A 24,875-nucleotide genomic window follows, 5' to 3' on the forward strand; every position below is an offset into this window, starting at 1 on the left:
TGTCTCACCGGTCACCACCGCCTACCTCCCCTCCCAACCCCCTGCTACGTCAGCAAAAGTGGTGTTGTCCAAATTTGGTTTCGAACACTGAGCGCCCAAACCAAAATGGGGGGCGACATTAAATTTTTAAAGAAATTATTAAATTTTTATTTTAAATACATATAAAAAAATAATTTAAATTAAATATTATTTATATATATATTGGTAGTTGATATTTAAATAGATATTGATGCGTGCAAAAATAGCAGGGGTCCAATAAGTTTTGGACTTCAGTGTTGGACTTAGGTCAACAGAGAAAAGAACTTGATAAACGAAACCTGCAAAACAACACATTAGCACTTCGACGCTCAAGTTAATATCGAATTTAAGAGAAAATAATCATAAAACATAAATAGTAATTAAAAATCAAAGTATTCTGAACGAATTGGTAAAAGAAAATTGTGTCCAGAGTGCAAAGAGAATGCAAAGTAAAAATTTACAGCAAGAGTTCAGATCTAGAAGGTATCCCCTGCTTGGAGATCAAACCTGTAGTTATAGGGAGGTATCCCCTGCTTGGGGATCAAACCTGTAGTTATAGGGAGGTGTCCCCTTTGGTAGGAATCTGTACGTGCGATCTATTCTAGGATGAAACAGATAAAAGTTGTTTGGATAAGTCACAATCTGTTCTTTCCTTTGTCAATGTTGTTGGTGCAAGTCAATCTCCACGTTGAGGGAATCCTTCGCTGACGAGGACTCCTAATTCGCAAGGAGTCTTCCCTAACCAGGAGTTTGAGGCCTTGAGGGAACATTCCTTGCCACATGCTTTCCATTTGACTGGGATGTATACTTTGGCGGTACGGGCGTATGCTAAGTGGGGACATTTAAACTTGGGTCTTGGCCAGTCATCACCAGTTGTGTTACGTTCTTGGGCTGGATCCATGAACATCTTGGGTAGTTACCCCCCATGGGCTGTTGGATTGACTATGAGGGGCCCTCGGCTTGTTTACTCTTACTTGAACTCTTGCTGTAAATTTATTATAGGGTCAAAAACAGTTACCATCCCTGAAGTATCCACCCCATATCAATTACCCCTAAAGTATTAAAACCTTCAACCCTCTCTTCCCCCTCCCCCCTTCCCCCATTTAATTTTTAAGTTTCAAAGGTTCATTTTACCCATACAAAAATTAATTTCTGTGAAAAAAAATTAAAGAGAATTCTAAAATAGAAAAATCACCCTTTGTTGAAATTTTTTTTTTATTGTAGTTTCATTTTTTTTTAAGCACTTCGTATTTTCGTAATCCTAAAGTACTTGGCGATTATTTTATTTTAATTTTAATTGTTTGTCAAATCAAATTAAAATTAAATTTTATACATTCATCTATATTTATATATTTACTTAAAAAATATAGAATTAATAAAATCAAAGAGTTGATGAACTAAAGTATACAATTAATATATATTTATACATATGGTAATTATAAGTATGTATAAATTTATTTTTTTTTACGTGGTTTGACAAAAGTAAAACTAAAATAAAACGGGCCAATTTAAAAATTAAAGATCTTGATTCTTTTTGAAGGTTTTAATACTTTTGGAATAATTAATGTGGGATTAATACTTTAAGCGTGATAACTGTATTTAACTCGTTATTATACATGTAGAAACGATGTGCCACAACGCGTTATTTAAAAAAAAATAAAAAATTAAACCCCTCCCCCCACCGCAATTGTTGCTTGCTCCCACCACCCTCGTGTAACCACTGCCTACCTCTCTTTCCCCATCCCTCGATTGCCCTATCCGCACGACCTTTGTCTCACCGTCACCACCGCCTACCTCCCCTCCCGACCCCCTGCTACCTCAGCAAAGGTGGTGTTGTCCAAATTTGGTTTAGAACACTGAGAGCCCAAACCAAAATGGGGGGCGACATTAAATTTTTAAAGAAAATATTAAATTATAAAAAAATAATTAAAATTAAATATTAATTATATATATTGGTAGTTGATATTTAAATAGATATTGATGCGTGCATAAATAGCAGGGGTTCAATAAGTTTTGGACTTCAGTGTTGGACTTAGGTCAACAGATAAAAGAACTTGAGAAATGAAACCTGCAAAACAACACATTAGCACTTCGACGCTCAAGTTAATACCGAATTTAAGAGAAAATAATCATAAAAAATAATTCGTAACTAAAAATCAAAGTATTCTGGACGAATTCGTAAAAGAAAATTGTGTTCAGAGTGCAAAGATAATGCAAAGTAAAAATTTACAGCAAGAGTTCAGATCTAGAAGGTATCCCCTGCTTGGAGATCAAACCTGTAGTTATAGGGAGGTATCCCCTGCTTGGGGATCAAACCTGTAGTTATAGGGAGGTGTCCCCTTTGGTAGGAATCTGCACGTGCGATCTATTCTAGGATGAAACAGATAATAGTTTTTTGGATAAGCCACAATCTGTTTTTTCCTTTGTCAATGTTGTTGGTGCAAGTCAATCTCCACGTGGAGGGAATCCTTCACTGACGAGGACTCCTAATTCGCAGGGAGTCCTCCCTAACTAGGAGTTTGAGGCCTTGAGGGAACTTTCCTTGCCACGTGCCTTCCATTTGGCTAGGATGTATACTTTGGCGGTACGGGCGTATGCTAAGTGGGGACATTTAAACATGGGTCTTGGGCCAGTCATCACCAGTTGGGTTACGTTCTTGGGCTAGATCCATGAACATCTTGGGTAGTTACCCCCCATGGGCTGTTGGATTGACTATGAGGGGCCCTCGGCTTGTTTACTCTTACTTGAACTCTTGCTGTAAATTTATTATAGGGTCAAAAACAGTTACCATCCCTGAAGTATCCACCCCATTTCAATTACCCCTAATGTATTAAAACCTTCAACCCTCTCCTCCCCCCCCCCCCATTTAATTTTTAAGTTTCAAAGGTTCATTTTACCCATACAAAAATTAATTTCTGTGAAAAAAAATTAAAGAGAATTCTAAAATAGAAAAATCACCCTTTGTTGAAATTCTTTTTTTATTGTACTTTCATTTTTTTTTCAAGCACTTCTTATTTTCGTAATCCTAAAGTACATGGAGATCATTTATTTTTAATTTTAATTGTTTGTCAAATCTAATTAAAATTAAATTTTATACATGCATATATATTTATATATTTACTTAAAAAATATACAATTAATAAAATCAAAGAGTTGATGAACTAAAGTATACAATTAATATATATTTATACATATGGTAATTATAAGTATGTATAAATTTATTTTTTTTACGTAGTTTAACAAAAGTAAAACTAAAATAAAACGGGCCAATTTAAAAATTAAAGATCTTGATTCTTTTTGAAGGTTTTAATACTTTAGGGATAATTAATGTGGGATTAATACTTTAAGCTTGATAACTGTATTTAACTCGTTATTATACATGTAGAAACGACGTGCCACAACGCCTCATTTAAAAAAAAATAAAAAATTAAACCCCTCCCCCCACCCCATCCGCAAATGCTGCCTGCTCCCACCACCCTCGTGTAACCACTGCCTACCTCTCTTTCCCCATCCCTCGATCGCCCTATCCGTACGACCTTTGTCTCACCGTCACCAACGCCTACCTCCCCTCCTGACCCCCTGCTACGTCAGCAAAGGTGGTGTTGTCGAAATTTGGTTTAGAACACTGAGCGCCCAAACCAAAATGGGGGGCGACATTAAATTTTTAAAGAAAATATTAAATTATAAAAAAAGAATTTAAATTAAATATTAATTAAATATATATATATTGGTAGTTGATATTTAAATAGATATTGATGCGTGCAAAAATAGCAGGGGTCCAATAAGTTTTGGACTTCAGTGTTGGACTTAGGTCAACAGATAAAAGAACTTGAGAAATGAAACCTGCAAAACAACACATTAGCACTTCGACGCTCAAGTTAATATCAAATTTAAGAGAAAATAATCATAAAAAGTAAATTGTAATTAAAAATCAAAGTATTCTCAACGAATTCGTAAAAGAAAATTGTGTTCAGAGTGCAAAGAGAATGCAAAATAAAAATTTACAGCAAGAGTCCAGATCTAGAAGGTATCCCCTGCTTGGAGATCAAACCTGTAGTTATAGGGAGGTATCCCCTGCTTGGGGATCAAACCTGTAGTTATAGGGAGGTGTCCCCTTTAGTAGGAATCTGCAAGTGCGATCTATTCTAGGATGAAACAAATAAAAGTTGTTTGGATAAGCCACAATCTGTTCTTTCCTTTGTCAATGTTGTTGGTGCAAGTCAATCTCCACGTCGAGAGAATCCTTCGCTGACGAGGACTCCTAATTCGCAGGGATTCCTCCCTAACCAGGAGTTTGAGGCCTTGAGGGAACTTTCCTTGCCACGTGCCTTCCATTTGGCTAGGATGTATACTTTGGCGGTACGGGCGTATGCTAAGTGGGGACATTTAAACATGGGTCTTGGGCCAGTCATCACCAGTTGGGTTACGTTCTTGGGCTAGATCCATGAACATCTTGGGTAGTTACCCCGCATGGGCTGTTGGATTGACTATGAGGGGCCTTCGGCTTGTTTACTCTTCCTTGAACTCTTGCTGTAAATTTATTATAGGGTCAAAAACAGTTACCACCCCTGAAGTATCCACCCCATATCAATTACCCCTAAAGTATTAAATCCTTCAACCCTCTCCCCCCCCCCCCCATTTAATTTTTAAGTTTCAAAAGTCCATTCTACCCATACAAAAATTAATTTCTGTGAAAAAAAATTAAAGAGAATTCTAAAATAGAAAAATCACCCTTTGTTGAAACTTTTTTTTATTGTACTTTTATTTTTTTTTCAAGCACTTCTTATTTTCATTTTATTTTAATTTTATTTTTTTGTCAAATCAAATTAAAATTAAATTTTATACATGCATATATATTTACTTAAAAAATATACAATTAATAAAATCAAAGAGTTGATGAACTAAAGTATACAATTAATATATATTTATACATATGGTAATTATAAGTATGTATAAATTTATTTTTTTTTTACGTGGTTTGACAAATGTATTATTAAAATAAAACGGGCCAATTTAAAAATTAAAGATCTTGATTCTTTTTGAAGGTTTTAATACTTTTGGGGTAATTAATGTGGGATTAATACTTTAAGCGTGATAACTGTATTTAACTCGTTATTATGCATGTAGGAACGACGTGCCACAACGCCTCATTTAAAAAAATAAAAAATTAAACCCCTCCCCCCACCCCATCCGCAATTGTTGCCTGCTCCCACGACCCTTGTGTAACCACTACCTACCTCTCTTTCCCCATCCCTCGATCGCCCTATCCGCACCACCTTTATCTCACAGGTCACCACCGCCTACCTCCCCTCCCGACCTCCTGCTACCTCAGCAAAGGTGGTGTTGTCCAAATTTGGTTTAGAACACTGAGCGCCCAAACCAAAATGGGGGGCGACATTAAATTTTTAAAGAAAATATTAAATTTTTATTTCAAATACATATAAAAAATAATTTAAATTAAATATTAATTATATATATTGGTAGTTGATATTTAAATAGATATTGATGCGTTCAAAAATAGCATGGGTCCAATAAATTTTGGACTTCAGTGTTGGACTTAGGTCAACAGATAAAAGAACTTGAGAAATGAAACCTGCAAAACAACACATTAGCATTTGGACGCTCAAGTTAGTATCGAATTTAAGAGAAAATATTAAAAAAAAATAAATCGTAATTGAAAATCAAAGTATTCTGAACGAATTCGTAAAAGAAAATTGTGTTCAGAGTGCAAAGAGAATGCAAAGTAAAAATTTACAGCAAGAGTTCAGATCTAGAAGGTATCCTCTGCTTGGAGATCAAACCTGTAGTTATAGGGAGGTGTCCCCTTTGGTAAGAATCTGCACGTGCGATCTATTCTAGGATGAAACAGATAAAAGTTGTTTGGATAAGCCACAATCTGTTCTTATCCTTTGTCGATCTTGTTGATGCAAGTCAATCTCCACATTGAGGGAATCATTCGCTGACGAGGACTCCTAATTCGTAGGGAGTCCTCTCTATGAAGGAGTTTGAGGCTTTGAGGGAACTTTCCTTGCCACGTGCCTTCCATTTGGCTAGGATGTATACTTTGGCGATACGGGCGTATGCCAAGTGGGGACGTTTAAACATGGATCTTGGGCCAGTCATCACCAGTTGGGTTACGTTCTTGGGCTAGATCCACGAACATCTTGGGTAGTTACCCCCCATGAGCTGTTGGATTGACTATGAGGGGCCCTCGGCTTGTTTACTCTTCCTTGAGCCGGATTTCCTTGGGGCATATACATCAAATATATCAAAGAACAAAATTAATTATTTCTTAGGATGGAGAAAAATATAAATAAAACTACTAAAAATAAATTAATTTGACTAAGTCTTATATATATACAATAAGGGGCATTTTAGTCAAAAATAACAAAAAAGGGTTAAAACTAAAAAAATCAAGCTGAAACTCACCAAGGGCGCGTGCCTCCACTTTTCGTTAATTTCTAACAGAATGGAGTTTTACGCTGAATTTATCAAAATAAAAGTAGTTTTTAGCCTATTGCTAAAATACAAAGGTACTTTTACCTGTTTTGCAAAAATGAGGAATAAAATAAATTTTAGCATTTAATTTAATCAATTTAAATGATAACAAAAATATTATTTTTAACTTTGGGTAGATACTCGTGCAAATAACCCCCGTTGAGACTCCCGAGTTCTTACAAATAAAGTTAGTCAAACGTTGGCTTATTTATTTTAATATTACAAAAGAAATAACAAATATATAATATTTTTAAAAGTCATAACATAAATATTGCAAGTTTTGGATCTTGTTCACGACTTCAGATTTTTTTAAAAAAAATAAATGCAGAGTAGTGCATCACATCCACGATTCCGACATTTTCTTTGTTTTTTTTCTTTTCTAGATATATCTATTATTATACATATAATTATTTAATTATAAATTTAAATATTTTTTTAAATTATAAACAATAATAAAGTGAAAATATATCAATTAAAAAAATAATTATTGCAAAAATTATTTGTGGTCAACTACTCCACCCTGACACATTTGAAAAATCTTGACATTCTTGGTATTCTTGTCTTTGATGCATTTGTGGTCTGGCTTCAACCAGGCCGCTTAGAAATACAAAGAGTGTATCTTGGACCAACTCAAAGTTTGGGATATCTCAATAATCTTACGTCATCAAATGTTGGAAGGACTTAGAATATGTCCTTCTATTAGCGGTCAAATCATAATAATCCTTAACCATTGATAAGACGCTAATCATATATGCAACACATAATTGTTCAGTGTGAGAGCAAGAGATCCCAAATTGACTTCATTTGTCACATGAACCTTTTCGGTTAGCAATTCTGACAATGTGGGTATTTAATCCATGTCCATGGTGGCACTTTGTAACAATAAAGACGGACTGTTTAAATTGATGGTATTCGTGATCGCATGCTCAAGACTTTCTCCGGACCAACATTTGAAAAACTTGTATGCGTAGTCCGTCCATAGTTGGTTGTTGTTTACCATTACACTACTCCAAACAATCCTCTAATGAAAATAATGGATAAAATGGGCAAATGTTAATCACAGTCAGGTGACGAACCCCTTTTAGAACTCTATTAACGCATTTTGATATGTTGGTTGTTAGATTACACATTGCTGCCCGCCATCATGAGAAGCAACCCACTGTTCATTTTTGATCTGGTCTAAGTATACAAGACCTTCTAGCCTGTAACCCTTTTTCTTCTCTATAGTTTGATTGAACTTTCTAATTAGATATTTAGAGCTAGCTCTCCAACAAAAATCTTTCAACTGGACATTCTTTTAATGATTGTTGAAATTAGATTACACGTGCCGTAAGCAATATCGGCGACTCCATGAGTTGATACAAAGATGAAAATTTCGGCTACTGCTCTAACGAGACCGAGATGATGTTCAGAAATAAGGCATGTCTCGGACCATCCTCTTATAATATGTTTGCTTAGTATTTGAAGAAATAATTTCCAAGATAAATAGGATTCTTCATCACAAATACAAATGCAAGAAGGAATACCTTGTTGATTCCCATCCATGGTAGTTGCAATGAGTATTTGGCTTGTACTTTGTGTATAAATGAGTTTTATCTACACTAAAGACTTTGCAACAGAATTTTGAACCCCTCAATACATAATTTGAATGTCCAGAAAGCATATTTGATCACATATGCACCACTTGACCGCTGGAAGGTTTTGTGCTCTCATTCAACAATCGTTTTTTTATTTGCAACGGAAGAGATACAGAACGTGGGTATGAGAACGGCACAACAATATAACACATCATCTCGTATCATCATCTACTGACAAGTGTGTGGAAAGTGGGTATCAACTTGGAGATACACCCGTGTTGCAAACTATGGTATGTATATAATACAAAACATACTTTATGTTAAACACGTTTTCTTTTTGCATTAAAATTCATTATATTCTATATTTTTCAAGCTGAACAACTGCAATCCCTTCAATTAAGTTGTCGTCGTAGACCATAGGATATGAAAGGGTACAATCAATTGTTAGACCAATTCGAGAACACCTTTCAAGATCTTGTTGAGTTCATCACACAACCACAACAAAATGCAACGTCATCCAAGAATGCCCCAACCACATCCTATAGGCGAAGAATTGAACGTGATAATGCTGGGGATGATATAGCTGGTCCTGCTATGTGTATATACTTTAAAATCACTTGTGCCTCAACCTCCACAATAAGATAATTGATTTCAATAAGCTCCATACATACCATGTCAACAAAAGTTTATCCTTCACATATTGATCTTGGCCTTAAATTTGACATTAATCAACCATATGTGCCAGGATATAACATTTCCCTAATTCCATTTCCATCATGTAGTCCATATCATGATTGTGAACAGTTAAGTTTCTGCAACATAATTAAGTCGGTTGCACGTTAATGTCACCGACGCAATTGTGGGATCGACCCTTTGTAATGATTATAACATTTATAACTTTATTATTGATAACAATTAGTAAAATATTTTAAATTTATAATTATTAATTAATAGCTAATAATAATAATTTTTTTAAAATAATATAAATAAATAAATTAACCGGATTCGTGAATGCAATCTACTATTTAAATAATTGAAGTCATGGATTGCATCCACAACATGGAATCGTTGGATATGAACACGACTTCCCATTAATTTAATTTTTTTAAAGTCGTGGACAAGGTCTATGAGTTACCTTATTTTTGTTAATCAATTAATTTTTAATTTCTATTATTCTTATTATTATTATTATTATAAAAATAAAAAAGTAAATGAGCCGCCAAACGCCCCCTAAATCCGCAAATGGATTTTTGTTTACTTGCTCATCCTAAAATCCAAAACCACCACACATGCACCGACTGAGCCGTCTCAACTCGGCACAGCACTGCCTGGTTCTCTTAACCGCTAGCCCCAAAATCACCAACCCGAAACGCTTCCTCCGCCTCAGTCCGCCGTTCGGATCTCCTGCTTCTGTACACTCTCGTCGCCGCCGCGTGATGGACCCCTCGTCTCCCGCGGCGACCACCGGAATCGATGATTTTGTGCACGTACCGGAAGGAGATCAGATCTCCGGCGAAAATTCTGAGAATTTTTCTGAAAATGAGGGTGGAAATGAAGGAAATGATGGTAACAGTTTTCATGAGAGGAAAGTTTTGCCTCCGGAGTTTTCAAGAAGTACGGTGAAGCTCACCTGCGACTCGGCTGCCGAGGGGGGCGAGTGTGATGTCTACTTGGTCGGGACCGCTCACGTTTCTACGGTAATTTGATTATTGTTTGTATATTTTTGTTTTCAATTGCTCATGTTTTGTTGGTTTTTATTGGACTGCGTTACCGTGAGGTTCTTAATAATGGAAATTAGTAGGCGTTGGGATTAATATATGAGTGCTTATTTTATTTGTTTTTCGATTTGTAGGAGTCTTGCAGAGAAGTACAAGCAGTTATTGATTTCTTGAAACCGCAGGTGCTTCTCTTTTGAAAATTGGAATACTTGCTCGATAGATTGAAGTATGATATGCTAGTACTCTTTTTACTGTACTGTAGGTGATTTCTTTGGGCCATCATCTATCCATTTATCTCTTTTTCATTCAAATGCTGCAAATATTATAGCATCTTTTCACCGCAGGTTGTTTTCTTGGAATTATGCTCCGGTCGTATTGCTGTTCTTACGCCCCAAAATTTGAAGGTATACTCAGAATATTCTTTACATTTGTTTCCTTTTGGATGGAACTTCTGATATCAAGTTAATTTTAGCAATGAGTAGAGGCAAACGGCGGAATTGTAGCCATAGGGCCACTAATTCTTCTCGTTTCTTGGTTGCTTCTAGATGTAAAAGTTCAACATCTGTAGAACTTTGGTTGTAGGATATCAATTTGACAAGAGCATCGATGCTTCCTGTTCTTGTAAACTTTTTGGTTCTAAGTAAAAGTGATACTTCATAAAATCAGTTTAGAATCCAGGATACTGGATGTGAATGCTAGCTTTGGTGGTTTTTTGAGGGCCAGTGGTTGGGGAAAAAATTGAAACCACCTACATGATATCTGTTAATTTGTAAATGTAGAATTCTTAAATCTTATATATGGAAATTAAAGGCGTTTAATTGATGGTTAGAAAGTGCAATATCAATCACAAGACAGGGAGGTCCTTCCAAGATTTGCTCCATAACCGTGGAATTTAAAACACCACTCTTGATTAATAGCAAATGTCTGCCATAGTTGCTGTTAGCTTACAACCATTCTGCTTGCTCGACTTTCCTTCTTTTACCCCCGCCAATTTTGCTCATATTACTTGCCTCAGGGAAACTAGTGTTCCAAGTGTATTCCATGAAATCCTTTGGCTAGTTGTCATGCTGGGGTTTGGAGCTTCCTATCCATTATATGACAACCTTGTCTTCATCATTATCCACAATTGCCCAAAAGGGTGAAAGCGAAAGAAAAGCAAAATATTCCAGTATCATAACTCCACAAGTTTACATGGAGATGTGTTGCTGCATGAATCCTGTCATTTATTGTGTGTCTAATTGCATTCTAGTTGTTTAAATTTAAAAGTATATTCCAACATCAGATGCTCATAATTGAAGATTGTGAATCATACAATATGTTTCGTACTCTTTATATGACAGCCTCATCTTCATCATGATGCACCATGTACGGAAGGGTTAAAAGCAAAAGAAGGGCAATGTATTACCTGGAGATGTCTTGCTACATGAATCCTGTCATTTGTTATGATATTAATGTACTTAAGTTGTTTAAAGTTTAAAAGTATTTTCTGACATCAGATGATTCATAGTGGAAGATTTGCTATAGCTTTTTCTTTCTAAGGGGATTTAAAAATTTTCGTGTTTCCTCCCGTCAAGTTCTAATAAAGTGTTCACAGTCTATCATAGGATTACATGCGCTTCACTGATTTTAAATCTCACTAGTTATTCGTTGCTTTTGTACTTCTAATCAAGTTATTACCCATATGACAATAGTACACCTTGATTAGAATTCTGAGTGCTCTAACTAAACCTTATAACTTTTGTACAAGCTATAAGACTCAGCATGTTACAACTGGAGCATTGTTCCTCAAGTGCATTCTATCTTTGCGCTTGTGTAAGAAGTAATTTCTTGTGTACTCCATGGTAGAAGGTACTAGCTTCTTAGCATCCCATATGCTTCCGTGCTTTCTAGTTTCCCTTAAGCTGAATTAAAAATTTAAAGTCTTGAAGTATGTGAGATTTTGTCCAGGTGGGGATTGGGAAGTGGGAGGTGGCAACAAAAGGAATCAACTAATTTCAATATCTAGGTTGTTTTTTGGGAAATCATTTATGGTTTGGAAATTACATTGATTGACTCAGATATGAGACCATTGACATCTATTTTGCTCTTTAGATCATAGGGTAACCGTAGATGGTTTTTTCATCGTAACCATATATGCTTAAGGACCTTCAGCTTCTTCCTTATAAACCTTAAAACGGTTAAAGCAACAGGCAAAAAGCTTTTCTATTCTTGCTACACATTGTGTAAGGGTATTTATTCAGAAAGTATGTTATCGCTAACCATTTCATGCTCTGAAAACTGTGTGCTGATGTTCCTTACACAAGATTTTGTTTCACTCTCACTTATGTAACTTCAACATGTTCTTGAGTTGGAATTTGGAGATTGAACTGATGAGTAAGCTTGGTTGAGCAGGTGCCAACCATTGGAGAAATGGTGGAGATGTGGAAGAAAAATCACAATCCTTTTGGGATACTTTACAGCTGGTTTCTTGCGAAGGTATGACTGTTTTGGCAGCTTTGCTGGTTGTCTTACAATCTAAGCTTTCTTGGGGCTTCTTGAATAAATATTTCAAACGAATTTTACAACTGGATTGTCTCATTTGCAATCTGGCTTTCACTAGGTTGCTAGTAAGCTTGAAGTTCTGCCTGGGGCAGAGTTTCGTGTGGCATATGAAGAAGCAACGAAATATGGGGCTAAAGTTATACTTGGTGATCGACCTGTCCAAGTAAGCTAGTTCAGTTGGTGTTTATTCACCTAACCATATAACAGAAATCCTTGGTTACTTGTGATGATCTTTGGAATAAATACGTTGCTGCTTAGCTTCCCTTTTCCTGGAAGACGGATTGATGTGACTATTTTACTTCTTTTCCATATTGCAAATGCATTTGATGCCCATGTTAACCATATTATGTTTTTTCAATCTTTTATTACCAAATTAGCTTTGTCATCTGTCTTTGTGATGCATCTAGCTTCAATGTCCATACTTTAATTATTTTTTCACTTAATTAAGCACTGAAAAATTGCATCATTCCTTTCTCTTGCCCTTAGGAGAGAATCTCTTTAAAGTTTAAATTTTGAGAAGTTAAGAGAATCTCTGTTAAGTTTAAATTTTGAAGAAGTTTTCATTTGTATTCTTATACTACCTTCATTCTTCCCTTGTCTGCATTCCAATTTAGTATCACATGAATAAGTTATATAGCGATTTACTGTGCTGCCTTTCTAACTTGAGTTTTTGGTCAACTTTGCAGATTACATTGCGTAGAACATGGGCTAAAATGCCTCTTTGGCACAAAACAAAATTATTGTATTCCTTAATGTTTCAAGCAGTTTTCTTGCCAAGTCCTGAAGCCCTCACTAAAACGGTATACTTCCTTACCTTGTCAGAGAGATCTTATCTGCTTTATCTTCGACGCACTCAGGTCTTTTGATGTTACTGGAGCAATAATAGGTTTTTTGGGCCTTTGTGCAGCTGAAGGAAATGGATGACATTGACATGTTGACTCTTGTAATTCAGGAGATGAGCAAGCAGTTTCCGACTCTTATGGAAACCCTTGTGCATGAGCGTGATCAGTTAGTGTTCTTATATTGAGTTTATTCTTCACTTATCATTTTAGCTTATTTTGTTTGAGTGCTTGAAGCAAGGCAAGTTATTTAGCTCCACTCTTCAGTCACATGCACTTAGATGAATTACTCTCATGGTGACTGCTGTTGGAATGTTTACTATGTCATTGTTGAACTTGGGTAACTTCTTACTTCTTGGATAAGCTTATGCATGATGTAAGAATAGTGAGGATATTACAGGCAACACCTGAAACTTATATATGTATTTGATATTTCTAAATAGATGACTGGAAAAATTAGTGCAGTGAGCTGAAGCCAACCATGCATCTATATAGCTTCTTTTGCCGTTGGATCTCACAATCAAGTTTGTCGTAGCACTCATAAAAGCTTATAGCATTGGCCCATGCATGTCGAAAGATAGGTGTGTCCTTCGGCTTGAGCAGGCTTACTTCTCTCGATGCAGAGATGAAGTAAATGAAGAGAACTTCTGAGATGGTCATCTTATTTTCATCCTAGACTTCTCCATAGGTGGCAAGTGTATTCTTGAAGCATGATTCATGAAACCTCTCTTATTTATAATGGTCCGAAGACCTGGTTAGTATTGGAATAATTGATCCAATCATTCCTGTTCTTTCAGCTGCTCTAGTGACACGTACTTTCATGAGGTTATTTTTCTTTGTTTCTTAGTGTGTCCAAAATTCATTATGTTTTTCCAGGATAAGATTCTCTTTCTTCCTGTCTTTTACGCGTGCATAAACACATTCTCCTTAGTAACATCAGTGGAACTCACTAAGATGGCCATCTCATTTTCATCCTAGGCTTCTCCATAGGTGGCAAGAGCATTCTTGAAGCATGATGTGATGAAATCTCTCCTATTTATAATGGTCCCAAGACATGGTTAGTAGTAGAATGAGATCACATCATTCCTGTTCTTTCAGCTGCTTCTTGAGACATGTCTTTCATGAGGTTATTTTTCTTCGTTTCTTACTCTGTCCAAATTCATTATGCTTCTCCAGGATAACATCTCTCGTTCTCCCTTTCTTTTATGCGCGCACACTCACATTCTCCTTAGTGACATCAATGGAAGTTCAGTCTTGTGGAGGGTAATATGCATGGGAGCAGGGGATGGGTAGGGGATCATTCTAAACTCGCCTTGGTGATACATCTTTTAGCCCCTCTTATTCTTGTTTGTTTCTTTGGCAGATTATAGCACCCAGGAATTGCTGAATCTACTCTCAACATGTTTATATGTGTTTGCTTTCAAATTCTGCTCATCTTTTCCATTGTATCCCTCTCTTTCTTGATATGGTCCTTTGTTCCATCTCTTTCCATCTGCAAGCCCATGGTCATCTTCTCCAACTCATATATTGAAGTTCCTTGGTTGACACGATATGACATTTACTAATTTTGATTTCTTTCTAATATTCAGTGACCCCCGTGTACAAAAGGTTTATAGTTGTGCAGTTGTCATGGTGCATCTGTTTGAAGTTTACTCCTGTTATTTATTTAGCAGCTTTAGCTTCAGTTATGATTAATTCTTTAAACTTTTTTGTCTTTTATTCTAGACTTCTCATCCTTATTGTATTTAGTTGCTTATTTTAAATTCGTTTTGTTTAGATATATGTCGGCCACATTGTTAAGGACTGCCAGAGAGTATAATTCAGTGGTAGCTGTTGTGGGGAAGGGGCACCTACCAGGAATCCAAAAGTACTGGAAACAGCCTGTTGAGGTAAGGATTTTATGTTATTCCTCACGAAGATTTGGTTATTTTGAAGTATCATGGTCAAGTTTTAAACGAAGCTGATAGCGTCACTTTCTTGAATTACACGATAGCGTCACTCTCAGGACTCGAGAATGGGGAGTTGAAATGCATTTAGTCCAAATAAACTTGGTTAACATATGCGCTGTATATTTTAAGACCAGCAAACCCGTAATCGAATCATAATTGCTTTTTCAAGCAGCGGTTGTCTATTCTTAAAATACTCGCAGCCATTGCATCCATATTGCAAGTTTCATGTGTTGATGTTTATATACTCTTACAGGTGAAGCAACTTCTTACCATACCATCCCAAAAGGATACTGTTCCAGTGCGCAAGATTCTTGCTACTATTGGAGTTACAGTTGCAGGGGTTGCCATCATATCTGGTCTTTATCTCTCCAGCAGGAAATAATGTCTTGTGCCTTTCAAAAACAAAATCTTATCGATTGATCATTGAATTCCCAAGTCTATCATAGAAAAGCCTGGTTATCCACAATCGAAGAATATCAGAGAACTGAAGAGATGATTTCTTTTAGCAATGCAGGATAATGTCCTCCTGTCAATGTTGGCTTCTCTTCTTTTTTCCCAAACAACTTTTTTTACAAGGTAATGACAAGGTGAGGCAAAATAACGGTACATAAAGCTACTTAGCTGGAAATGTTAGTAAGGAATTCATAGGACTGGTGGATACGATGGTTTGGAAGTGAACCTATGAATCTCTGTTCTTTAGCTGCACAGAGATATTTTGAGGTGCATATATTGGTCGTTTTTATTTTTTTTTTTCAGTGTTGAAATTAATTAGAGGCTATATAGATTATTTTGCTATGTGGGGGCATCAGGATTTTCATGTTCACACCCCCTTTTGCTTGTCATCAAAATCGATCCACATAGATTTAAAATGCAAAATTTAATTCTTTGATCATTTTATATGACCGACTGAGTTACTATGATCAAATTCGCCAGGCATATAGCATTTGTAAATTATGTATGGTAAGTTGTGATGAGGGCGTTTCAAGTTCTTCAGAAACATGTACGATTAACAGTCAAGGATAAAACAGCAGAATGCATTCTGTGCTATACTTCTTGAAAAATGAAACTCGATCTTACAGAATTCGTTACCTTAGGACATCATCGTTCATAGTGAAATTCCGTCTCCAGTGAAATCTTTCCAATAAATATTTAGCTAGAGAAACACCATTAGGCAGAATGCTACAATGTAAAATCGAGGAAACATAGCCCAAACACATATCCTAATTGGCGAAGGTCTCGTTAGTGCCATTCGCCCTCTTCAAGATGGGACATGCAACTGAACACTCCCTCCCATCTCTTCTCCTCGCGACGATTTTCCAAGTATGTTTTGGTTTTCCATTCCCATCTCTTTCTGTATAACTTGCATAGAGCTAGACAGATTATTCGGGTAAAAACATTTATTCTCAAGTAAATTTCGTTCGACTGTATTTTTTAAAATATAGAAAGATAAAAAAGTGTAGCACTCTACCATGAAGGGGGTGGCAGGGCAAATGTAGCACTCTACCACATGAATTATTCAGTTATTGGATTACACATGATCATGCTCTCACTTGTTGCCTGACATCCAATTTTCAATCCAAAATATAATGAAAAATATTGACGCCGCCCATATAAACTCAAACCCATGTGGCTTATGCAAGAATTTTGATGTTCTTCCATCAATTTTATCCACATGAGTTATCAGCCATTATATTATACACAAATTTTCATCAATTAGAAAAGGAAAAATCGATGCCACCTGTATGAATTTATAGCCACATGGTCTACCAGCTACGGTGAATTTAAAAGAAAGTTTGGCAAAGATGCATGCAATCACTGTGATATTGCAAATTACTATTCTATAAAAAATAAAATAGCAAAATAATTTTCTGCATTTTTTAAAATAATATAATTATCTACTTAAATAGGAAGATAAATTGCTCTATTTTAAAAAAAAAATATACAAACAATTTAGTATTCTTTTTATTTTCTATAAAAAAGAATTTACTCATTTAAAATATCAAATTGTTTAAATTACATTAAACCCAAGAAAATTTTCATGCGGCCCATGTGGATTCATGTCCACATGAGACTATTGGTGATTGAAGCACATATAAATCATTTAATTTTTTAAAACGGTAATTGACTAATTCTTTATTTATAGGGGATATTTGCTCATTTTATATATCACAAGGTAAATTGCATTTAACCCTATAATACTATGATGTAGATACAAAATTTATATGAGAGGCATCGCCAACCCCTATTAAATGTAAGGATAGGGGTTGTGGAATGTTGCATCAGAAAGGTAGAACGATGCAATAAAGTCGACAGCACGCTGTCTAAAACTGACATGTTAAATATATGCTTAGGAGCATGAACAATCCCTCACCCATTAATAGAGGGAGTTCACAACCAAGAAGCAACATATTTCACTTGAAACCATCCAAGAAAGACAGGATCAAAGAAGCACAAGACCTTAACCCACTACCCTGAAATCTCCCAGTGGTGCCTCATCTCATCATTGCATACAAAAATAACAAAACACAGAAATAACATTCAAGTTTAATCAAATAAAATGAAGTGGGCTTCAGTGTGTGTAACAATCAGATCATTGATATAGTTATCTCACTGAAATCCGCTAAGATAATTTTCTTCTCATCACAAGCCCAATACGATTCGAAAAAGCATAACCCAAAACATAACGAGTAACTTGAAAATAACATTGCATCAAAGTGATCAAGTAAAGGAAATCTGAAAAGGGCTGCTTCTTAGGTAGAAGAAAGGACAGGAAGTAGGGGTAAGTGGTGTGTGCTCAGACAGCCAAGGGTTAGTCTTCAACTACTAGATCAGAAACTCTAGTCCACATAATTTGCATCATCACTGCACACATTCATATATATATTAAGTAAAACAACCTTCAGCAAACAAGCTACCAAAAGACATACCCACAACGGAAAACCCCAAGAAAGTATAGAAAAGAGAAACCAAGAGAAATATAACAAGAAACTGTGAGCGTGGGCATTTCATCAAACACTACATAAGCATCCACCACAGAGTGTTGAATGCAGAATGTGTTCTCGTATATATATATATATATATATAGAGAGAGAGAGAGAGAGAGAGAGAGAGTCACAGATATATATGTACACGTACACGCACAGGCACATATACAGACGGGTTTCTACTTCTGATTCACGAGCTAGGCTTTCTCCATCTTATGCTAGGGTTTTAGGGGCAATGGGCTGGTATGATTATGACTAAGGGTTCAAGATTAGGACAATCAGGCTTGGGCTCAGTCTGTTCCTTGGTTGGATTTGGATTGAATTTTAATACATAATGGGTCTACTTAAGATCCTATCAATTGACACTCCAAAATTGACCATTAATTGATAATTACAAAATGAATATTATTCCAATCTTTTAGTATTATTATAGAACAAGAATTTATATGTTTGTCCGAATACCAACCTTTAAAATTTTAATAAAATTTATCATTTATTAATAATTAATGAAAAAAATATAGTGTATAAAATTCTTACAGTGGGGAATGAATGATGACAATTAGAATTGTGAGTGTATATATGTTGTTGTTGATTGTCATTTTACATACTTCACTAATTATTAATAATTATTAATTTAGATATATTTGTTATCATCATCTAATGTTTAAACTTGTATTTAACAAAAAGAAAATTAAGGAAAAATAATATTTTTCGTCCTGTAACTTATAGCTTTCCACTTTTGATCACATTACTTACAAAATTCTCACTTTTGGTCCCATAACTTTAAAAAAGTAGCACTTTTGGTCCCATGACACCTTTTCGCTAGATGTTTAACGGAATAGGTTGCGTGGCCATTAAGTATATCGAACCAAAAAGAAAGTTATAGGACCAAAAGTGCAAATCTAAAAATATATGGGACCAAAAGTGTAGAGGCTCTATACGCCACGTGCTATTTTTCATTAAAATATTTAATGAAAATGTGTCATGGGACCAAAAATGCTATTCTTTTAGAAGTTATGGGACTAAAAGTGAGAATTTGGAACCAATTGGACTAAAAGTGAAAAGGCCTTAAATTATAGGACGAGAAATGTTGTTTTCCCAAAAATTAATATCAATTTATATATATATTATTAGTAATAACTTTCAATAATATCATATATATTTATTACTGTTATTATTGTTTTTATTATAGTGCATTGACATTTGTCATTCAATAGTACTGAATTCTTATTATTTTAACCGAATCTTGCTCCTTTTAAAAAGCCAAAAACTTTAGGAAAATGACTATTTGAAATCATTGGCGTAACCATATAACTAAAATGATCATTTTTAAGGTAGATTTATAAAAATACTCAAAATAATTTCTAGTGTGATTAGGAGAAATAACATTTTTTTTTTGTTATAATTAATTATTATTGTTAAAATAACAAAATCGTGGTTGTCTTTGATAGAATAGCAATATATAGTAATTTATTTTCGTGATATTGAAAATAAGCACATTATCATTAATGAAAAAAATATAATAATTTATTTTCGAGGTAAATTGCTTCATTTTAAAAATCATAGGGGAGTAAACTGTTGTATTTTAAAAAATATAGGGAGATAAATCACTATTTCTTTTTTCATAAGGGGTAATTTACTCATTTGCAATATCACAAGGGGTTGCTTACATTTTTTCCTTTCTATTATATTCAAACATAAATAAAAATTAATATTTTATTATGCTATGTGTTCGCTAATTTTACACAACTTCAATTGCCTTCCATTGAGAATGCAAACACGATTTAGAGCAAGAGATGTTGGGGAGAATGAGGATGCCGGACAAGAAGGACAACAACGTCGTGAGGGAGGGACTCTCCCCATTGGAAACATCAATTACGATCTATACCAGGAGTAGAGGCAGAGGCAGGAGTTAGGGACGGATCCACCCCAGGAGTGGAGAAAACGGTAGGAGTTGGGGGCGGAAGCAAGTGATTTACCACCTCCAGCATTCAATCCCCCATGGTCCAAATGCCCTAAGAGGCACTTCAAAAGATAATACAGATGCCTCCTCTTGTGATGCTGAAAGAGTCAGTATAGTTCAAGTCTTGGCCATTCTCCTTGCTGAGGAGGAGGTATCCCCTTGGTACATGAGGATAATGAATAGATAGAGGACAACCCCCAAGACATATTAGTGGAAAAATGAGGGGGTAGTAGCCAGGCTTCACGCACAGCAATACGTCGCCGCAATAAGATGAGAGCTAGGGAAGAGCAAATAAATGAAACAAGTGAAGTGCGTAAGGAGCTGGCCCCACAAAATCAAAGAGAAAGCCCTTTGCGCCAGTGTTTTAAAATTTGAACCGATTATCAAATTGAAATATTTAGTGGGCCACGGGTCACTAGTTCAACTATTGGTCCAATTGGTCGAACCAATGACGTTATATATATATATTATATATATATATGTTAAAATAATTATAAAATATATAAAAATTAACTTTAAATATTAAATAATATAAATATACTTAAAAATCTTATCTTTTAAGTATTTTTCTCTTTGCAATTAATATTTTCAATAACATATATGCATATAATTAAATAACACAAAATAGAGATGTAATAGTCTAATACAACAAATGTAGCACAAAAATTACAGAAAATTCAAATAATAAAAGTCAAGCCAAACCCGAAATACAAGTTTCAAAACATCAAAAAGTTGATAAGCGTCCAACACTAATTGAACTTAGCAAACTAATTATTCTAATATCCAAATCATAAAAAGATAACCATGCACAATACATTTTCTTTAGTTGCTTCTTAACCATGCACAATTTTAAAGAAAACCGCCATAAGAATTGCTACTACCCTCTCGAACTCTAACGGAAACATCGTGCAAGTTGTTCCCCAGGTTAAATTTCTCAAATGCTGAAAAGTCTATATCATCATTGCTGGGAATTTATCCCTTCAGGAGAAGCCCAAGAAAAAATCCTATTTCAACTATTATAGATTTTTGTGGGTTTTTCAAACACTTAATAATACAGACCACTTTACAAAAGAATTATACAATAATGAAATAATATTACAATAAAAGTAAAGAAAGCAGTAGAACAACTCAGAGAGCCGAGATCCGGAGAGGCAAGACGCGGCCACAAAAGGCTGGCAACCACTCTCACGGTTGCTCCAAAATTTTCACCAAGAAAATCCCTAGGATCATTCACAAAGAATCAACCACTTAGGAATATCGACCAACCACTTAGTAATATCACAAAAATCTCAAGAAAACACTTGGTTATTTTTGCTTCAAAGATTTTTATGTATTTTTAGATCAAAAGGGGGAATTTATACGGTAGATATACAGTAGAAGGAGGAGGATTTGGGTGGTGGAGTCCATTTCAGGGTAGGTTTAGGGGTTTTTAAGGGACCAGGTCGGGTTAGGTTGGTGAGCTGGGTTGGGTAGGGTCCTTAGGTTGGGTTAGTTTAAATGGGTCTAGCAGATTTGGTAATAAAGAAGCCATCTAAGTGAGATAGGATGATGGGCCTGGGGCCTACCTTAAATTTGGTGATGGGCCACAAAAATTTTTAACAATTATCAATCTCCAGATTCTCTACATCCTCAATATCTTTAATACAATCAGCTCCATCTGTATTTATATAACAAATGAGTGTAACGTGTCAATTTTAAAATATTTCTTATACTTTAACACTCATTTTCTCATAAATAATGTATGCAAACCTTCTCGACAATGATGATGTTGCCTTTCCATTCCTAGAGGATCTAATTGTACATAAAACTTTTTGTCAATGTCTTCATAATTGAGAAATGGCTCTTCCTCATCATCACCAATCCAAAAATCTACTTTATCAATACTTTCATAATCGATAGGATCATAACTTTCAGCTTTCATAAACCACCTAAAATTTTTATAAAGTTAGAATATCAAACTTGGCAATTACATAATGAAAAAAGAAGCATCATAAAAATTTAATGATCTAATATTGTTACCTATTTTTCAACTTCAAGTTATAGTGAATATAAACCAAATCATTTAGCCTTTGATACTCCAATTAGATCCTCTTTTTTGTGTGTATGCATTAAAAAACACTCCAGTTTCTCTCACATCCTCATAAGGTACTTGTTTGGCCAAGAATTCGAATTGTCAATTGTTGAAGATTTGGTGCACTTCCACCAAACAATTTCCACCATTCGTCTATGTGAAAAAATAATGTATAAATAATCAATCAAAAATAAAAGAAAAAAATAATTAACTTAGATAGAGCGAAAAAAAAAGAGAGATTACCAGGTTCAGTATTCTTGCTAGTCTGAAGAGCAAGTTTTTGTCCAAAATTCTCTAATCTATCTCGAAACAATCTAGCTAGTCTCATGTAACAACTTTGACTTGCTACCTATTCATTTGGTGGTGATTTCTTGTAAAGGCCATTCATGACCTCTGATTTTGGCAAAATAATGTTTGATCATATTGAAAAGCTGGATTAAACCAATAAGTTGCAGCATGTATGGAATTCCTTAACTACCGTTGCTTGGTCGATATATCCCTTCATACACATCCTATTGAAGGCTTTTTTTAAAAGGCGCACCAAAGACTTATAGATTCTAACAATTATCCAACACAATTGCAATAACTTCTTTTGTCTTCTTCTCTCTTGCGCGTTTTGAATATCAACAAACTTTTTACAAGTAATTAAAGCCTTCAAATCATGCATGTGATGATAAACATTATACAGCACAGTAAAAGTATTACCAACCCCTGTCTCACGTGGACAAAGTATTTATGTCCAATCCTTTCTTTTTCTCAACTAAGGCAACCAATATATAATTATGTACAAATCTAGTAACTTGAGATGCTTTACTCACAACTTCAACAACATGATCTAATTTTGCTATATCTTTAATAATCAAATTCAAGCAATGAGCAACACAAGGAGACCAACTAATAGATTTATAATGATCTTGTATCTTTTGTCCCGCTGTGACATAGTTAACTCCATGATCGATGAACATATGTACCACATTAGTTGGACCAACCCACTCAATAACTTCTTGACATAAGTTAAAAAAGTGCTCGTGCGTCTTTCACAATATCAGAAGCATCAACAGATTTTCAGAAATTTTTTTCATGAGGACAATATATAAGAAAATTAATCAATATTCGATCACTATTATCGGTCCAACCATCACAATAATTGTTCATCCACATTGTGCCCAAATACTCCTAATGTTATCAACAATTGAACTTCCTTCTTGGCATCTTCAAGAGAGAAAGCCGAAGTTCATAGTAAGTGGGAACTTTATACCCTGGCTCTATTGCAAGTGCACCATCATACATACGTTGAAAGTATCTAGAATTGCAATCATTAATAAAATGCATGTATCATAGAAGAATTTGGCTATTTTCATATGAGTTTTTTTAACTGCTTCCTGACTTACAAGGACACTTTTTATAGTAGGTTGAGATCCTAGGGTAGTTCTTGGAGCAAAAACGGTCACCAACTTTGCTTGATTGCTTGTAGCTAATATGTGTTTTTCCTTTTCCTACACCAGGTTGTGCACTTTCTCTCCTGATTTCTTGTCTTTCTATTTTTTTCATATCATCATATTTGGCAATGTTATCCCTTTCTATGGCATGAGAACGATAGGGATTATTAGTAACATAGTTTTCTTATCTTTCTTTTTTCTTTTCAACAATCTCCTTAAAGATAGCACCATCTTAAATCTCACGTCCGAAGGCACTTTAGTATATACTCTAATCTTTCCTTACTTCCTTACAAATGTTGTTCTATTCTATTTATGCCACCACCTATTGACACCTTTCCACAATACACGAAACAAATTGCTTTCTTTCCATCAATTAGTCTTTCAACAACGTTATTCCACATTATATTTGTCTTGCCCTTTATGATGGAGTAGAGATAGGAGTGGAATTACTTGTATCCATATTTTGTCTTATCAAAGACATTTTGGTTCTAAGAAAGAGCTCTCAGTAGTAGTGAGGTTAAGAGATTTCTCTCTCTAGAAAGTTCTCTCTCTAGAGTGCCTCACCTTGGATCGCTCTTTTTCGACTTTCCTTCATGTTTCTGCGAGGTTTGCTCCGACCAAAATCCTCCCCTTGTGGTGCTCGTCGTTTCTACCGATTGTTTTTGAGGTTTTGAGGTCGTTTTGCCGCCTGGTAAGCCTCTCCCATTCGCTTGAAGCTAAACCAGCCGTGTTTTCCCTCTCCAAGCAGTTGCATCACGTTCCTTGCTGTTTGGAGAGTGTTCTGCTGAAAAAAACTTTCTGTTTCGCCGTCATTTTACTGCATCAACATCTACCTGTTGTTGCTGGCCGTTCTTCTCCATCTTTTCCGGCCAAGAGCAGCCTACAGGAGGTAGGTGAGGGATTTCTGTATTTGGGTGTTGCAGAATCTGCAAACAAGCTGTGCAGACTGCAGCTTCCCTACCTGTTGCCTGTTGCCTGCTGCCTGCCTGCACAACTTTCCATTTTTGGGCCTGCAGCAGACTGCCACTGCTGCTACCACTGCTACTCATTCCATTTTTTTTTTGGAAATTCTGTAATGGCTAAGTCAAAGAAGGCAAAGCAACATGCTGAAACTTCCACTGCCGGCCAGCCACCGACGGCCGACGAGCCCGTGCAAACTGCTGCCATCAAACCGGCCACCAAACAGAGCACCACCACCGCTGCCGGCAAGGTCAGTTTTTTGGCTTTCAATAAATTCATTTCTGACATGGAAGCCACTCCCTCCCACGCCACAAAAAA

The 24,875-nt window shown here is 35.5% G+C and overlaps 1 protein-coding gene and 3 non-coding genes across 4 annotated transcripts; 1 reads left to right on the forward strand and 3 right to left on the reverse strand.

Moving 5' to 3' along the window:
* Positions 1-9,334: 9,334 nt before the first annotated feature.
* On the forward strand, positions 9,335-15,865 carry LOC105162641 (uncharacterized). The gene is made up of 9 exons (XM_011080723.3): positions 9,335-9,790; positions 9,946-9,993; positions 10,156-10,215; positions 12,203-12,286; positions 12,411-12,515; positions 13,039-13,152; positions 13,260-13,360; positions 14,969-15,080; positions 15,394-15,865. Exons 1-9 carry the CDS (start codon positions 9,383-9,385, stop codon positions 15,520-15,522), a joined length of 1,161 nt encoding a protein of 386 aa, XP_011079025.1. The 5' UTR covers positions 9,335-9,382; the 3' UTR covers positions 15,523-15,865.
* Positions 15,866-17,412: 1,547 nt separating this feature from the next.
* Positions 17,413-17,546, reverse strand: LOC148784351 (small nucleolar RNA snoR137). The gene has a single exon (XR_016063882.1). It is a non-coding gene; the product is annotated as a small nucleolar RNA snoR137 (small nucleolar RNA).
* Positions 17,547-17,704: 158 nt separating this feature from the next.
* Positions 17,705-17,790, reverse strand: LOC148784352 (small nucleolar RNA R11/Z151). Its single transcript, XR_016063880.1, has one exon. It is a non-coding gene; the product is annotated as a small nucleolar RNA R11/Z151 (small nucleolar RNA).
* Positions 17,791-17,926: 136 nt separating this feature from the next.
* LOC148784353 (small nucleolar RNA Z157/R69/R10) lies at positions 17,927-18,012 on the reverse strand. The gene has a single exon (XR_016063875.1). It is a non-coding gene; the product is annotated as a small nucleolar RNA Z157/R69/R10 (small nucleolar RNA).
* Positions 18,013-24,875: the final 6,863 nt, after the last annotated feature.

This window comes from Sesamum indicum, linkage group LG13, assembly GCF_026168435.1.
Source record: "Sesamum indicum cultivar Baizhima isolate 11 linkage group LG13, ASM2616843v1, whole genome shotgun sequence".
Lineage (NCBI taxonomy): Eukaryota > Viridiplantae > Streptophyta > Magnoliopsida > Lamiales > Pedaliaceae > Sesamum > Sesamum indicum.

Excerpts from the sequence above, each read along its gene's own strand:
- LOC105162641 (XM_011080723.3), top strand. The coding sequence starts at position 9,383 with ATGCACCGACTGAGCCGTCTCAACTCGGCACAGCACTGCCTGGTTCTC. Across the intron at positions 9,994-10,155 it reads TTGATTTCTTGAAACCGCAG|GTTGTTTTCTTGGAATTATG; the intron begins GTGCTTCTCTTT and ends TTTTCACCGCAG. Across the intron at positions 13,153-13,259 it reads CTGAAGCCCTCACTAAAACG|CTGAAGGAAATGGATGACAT; the intron begins GTATACTTCCTT and ends GCCTTTGTGCAG.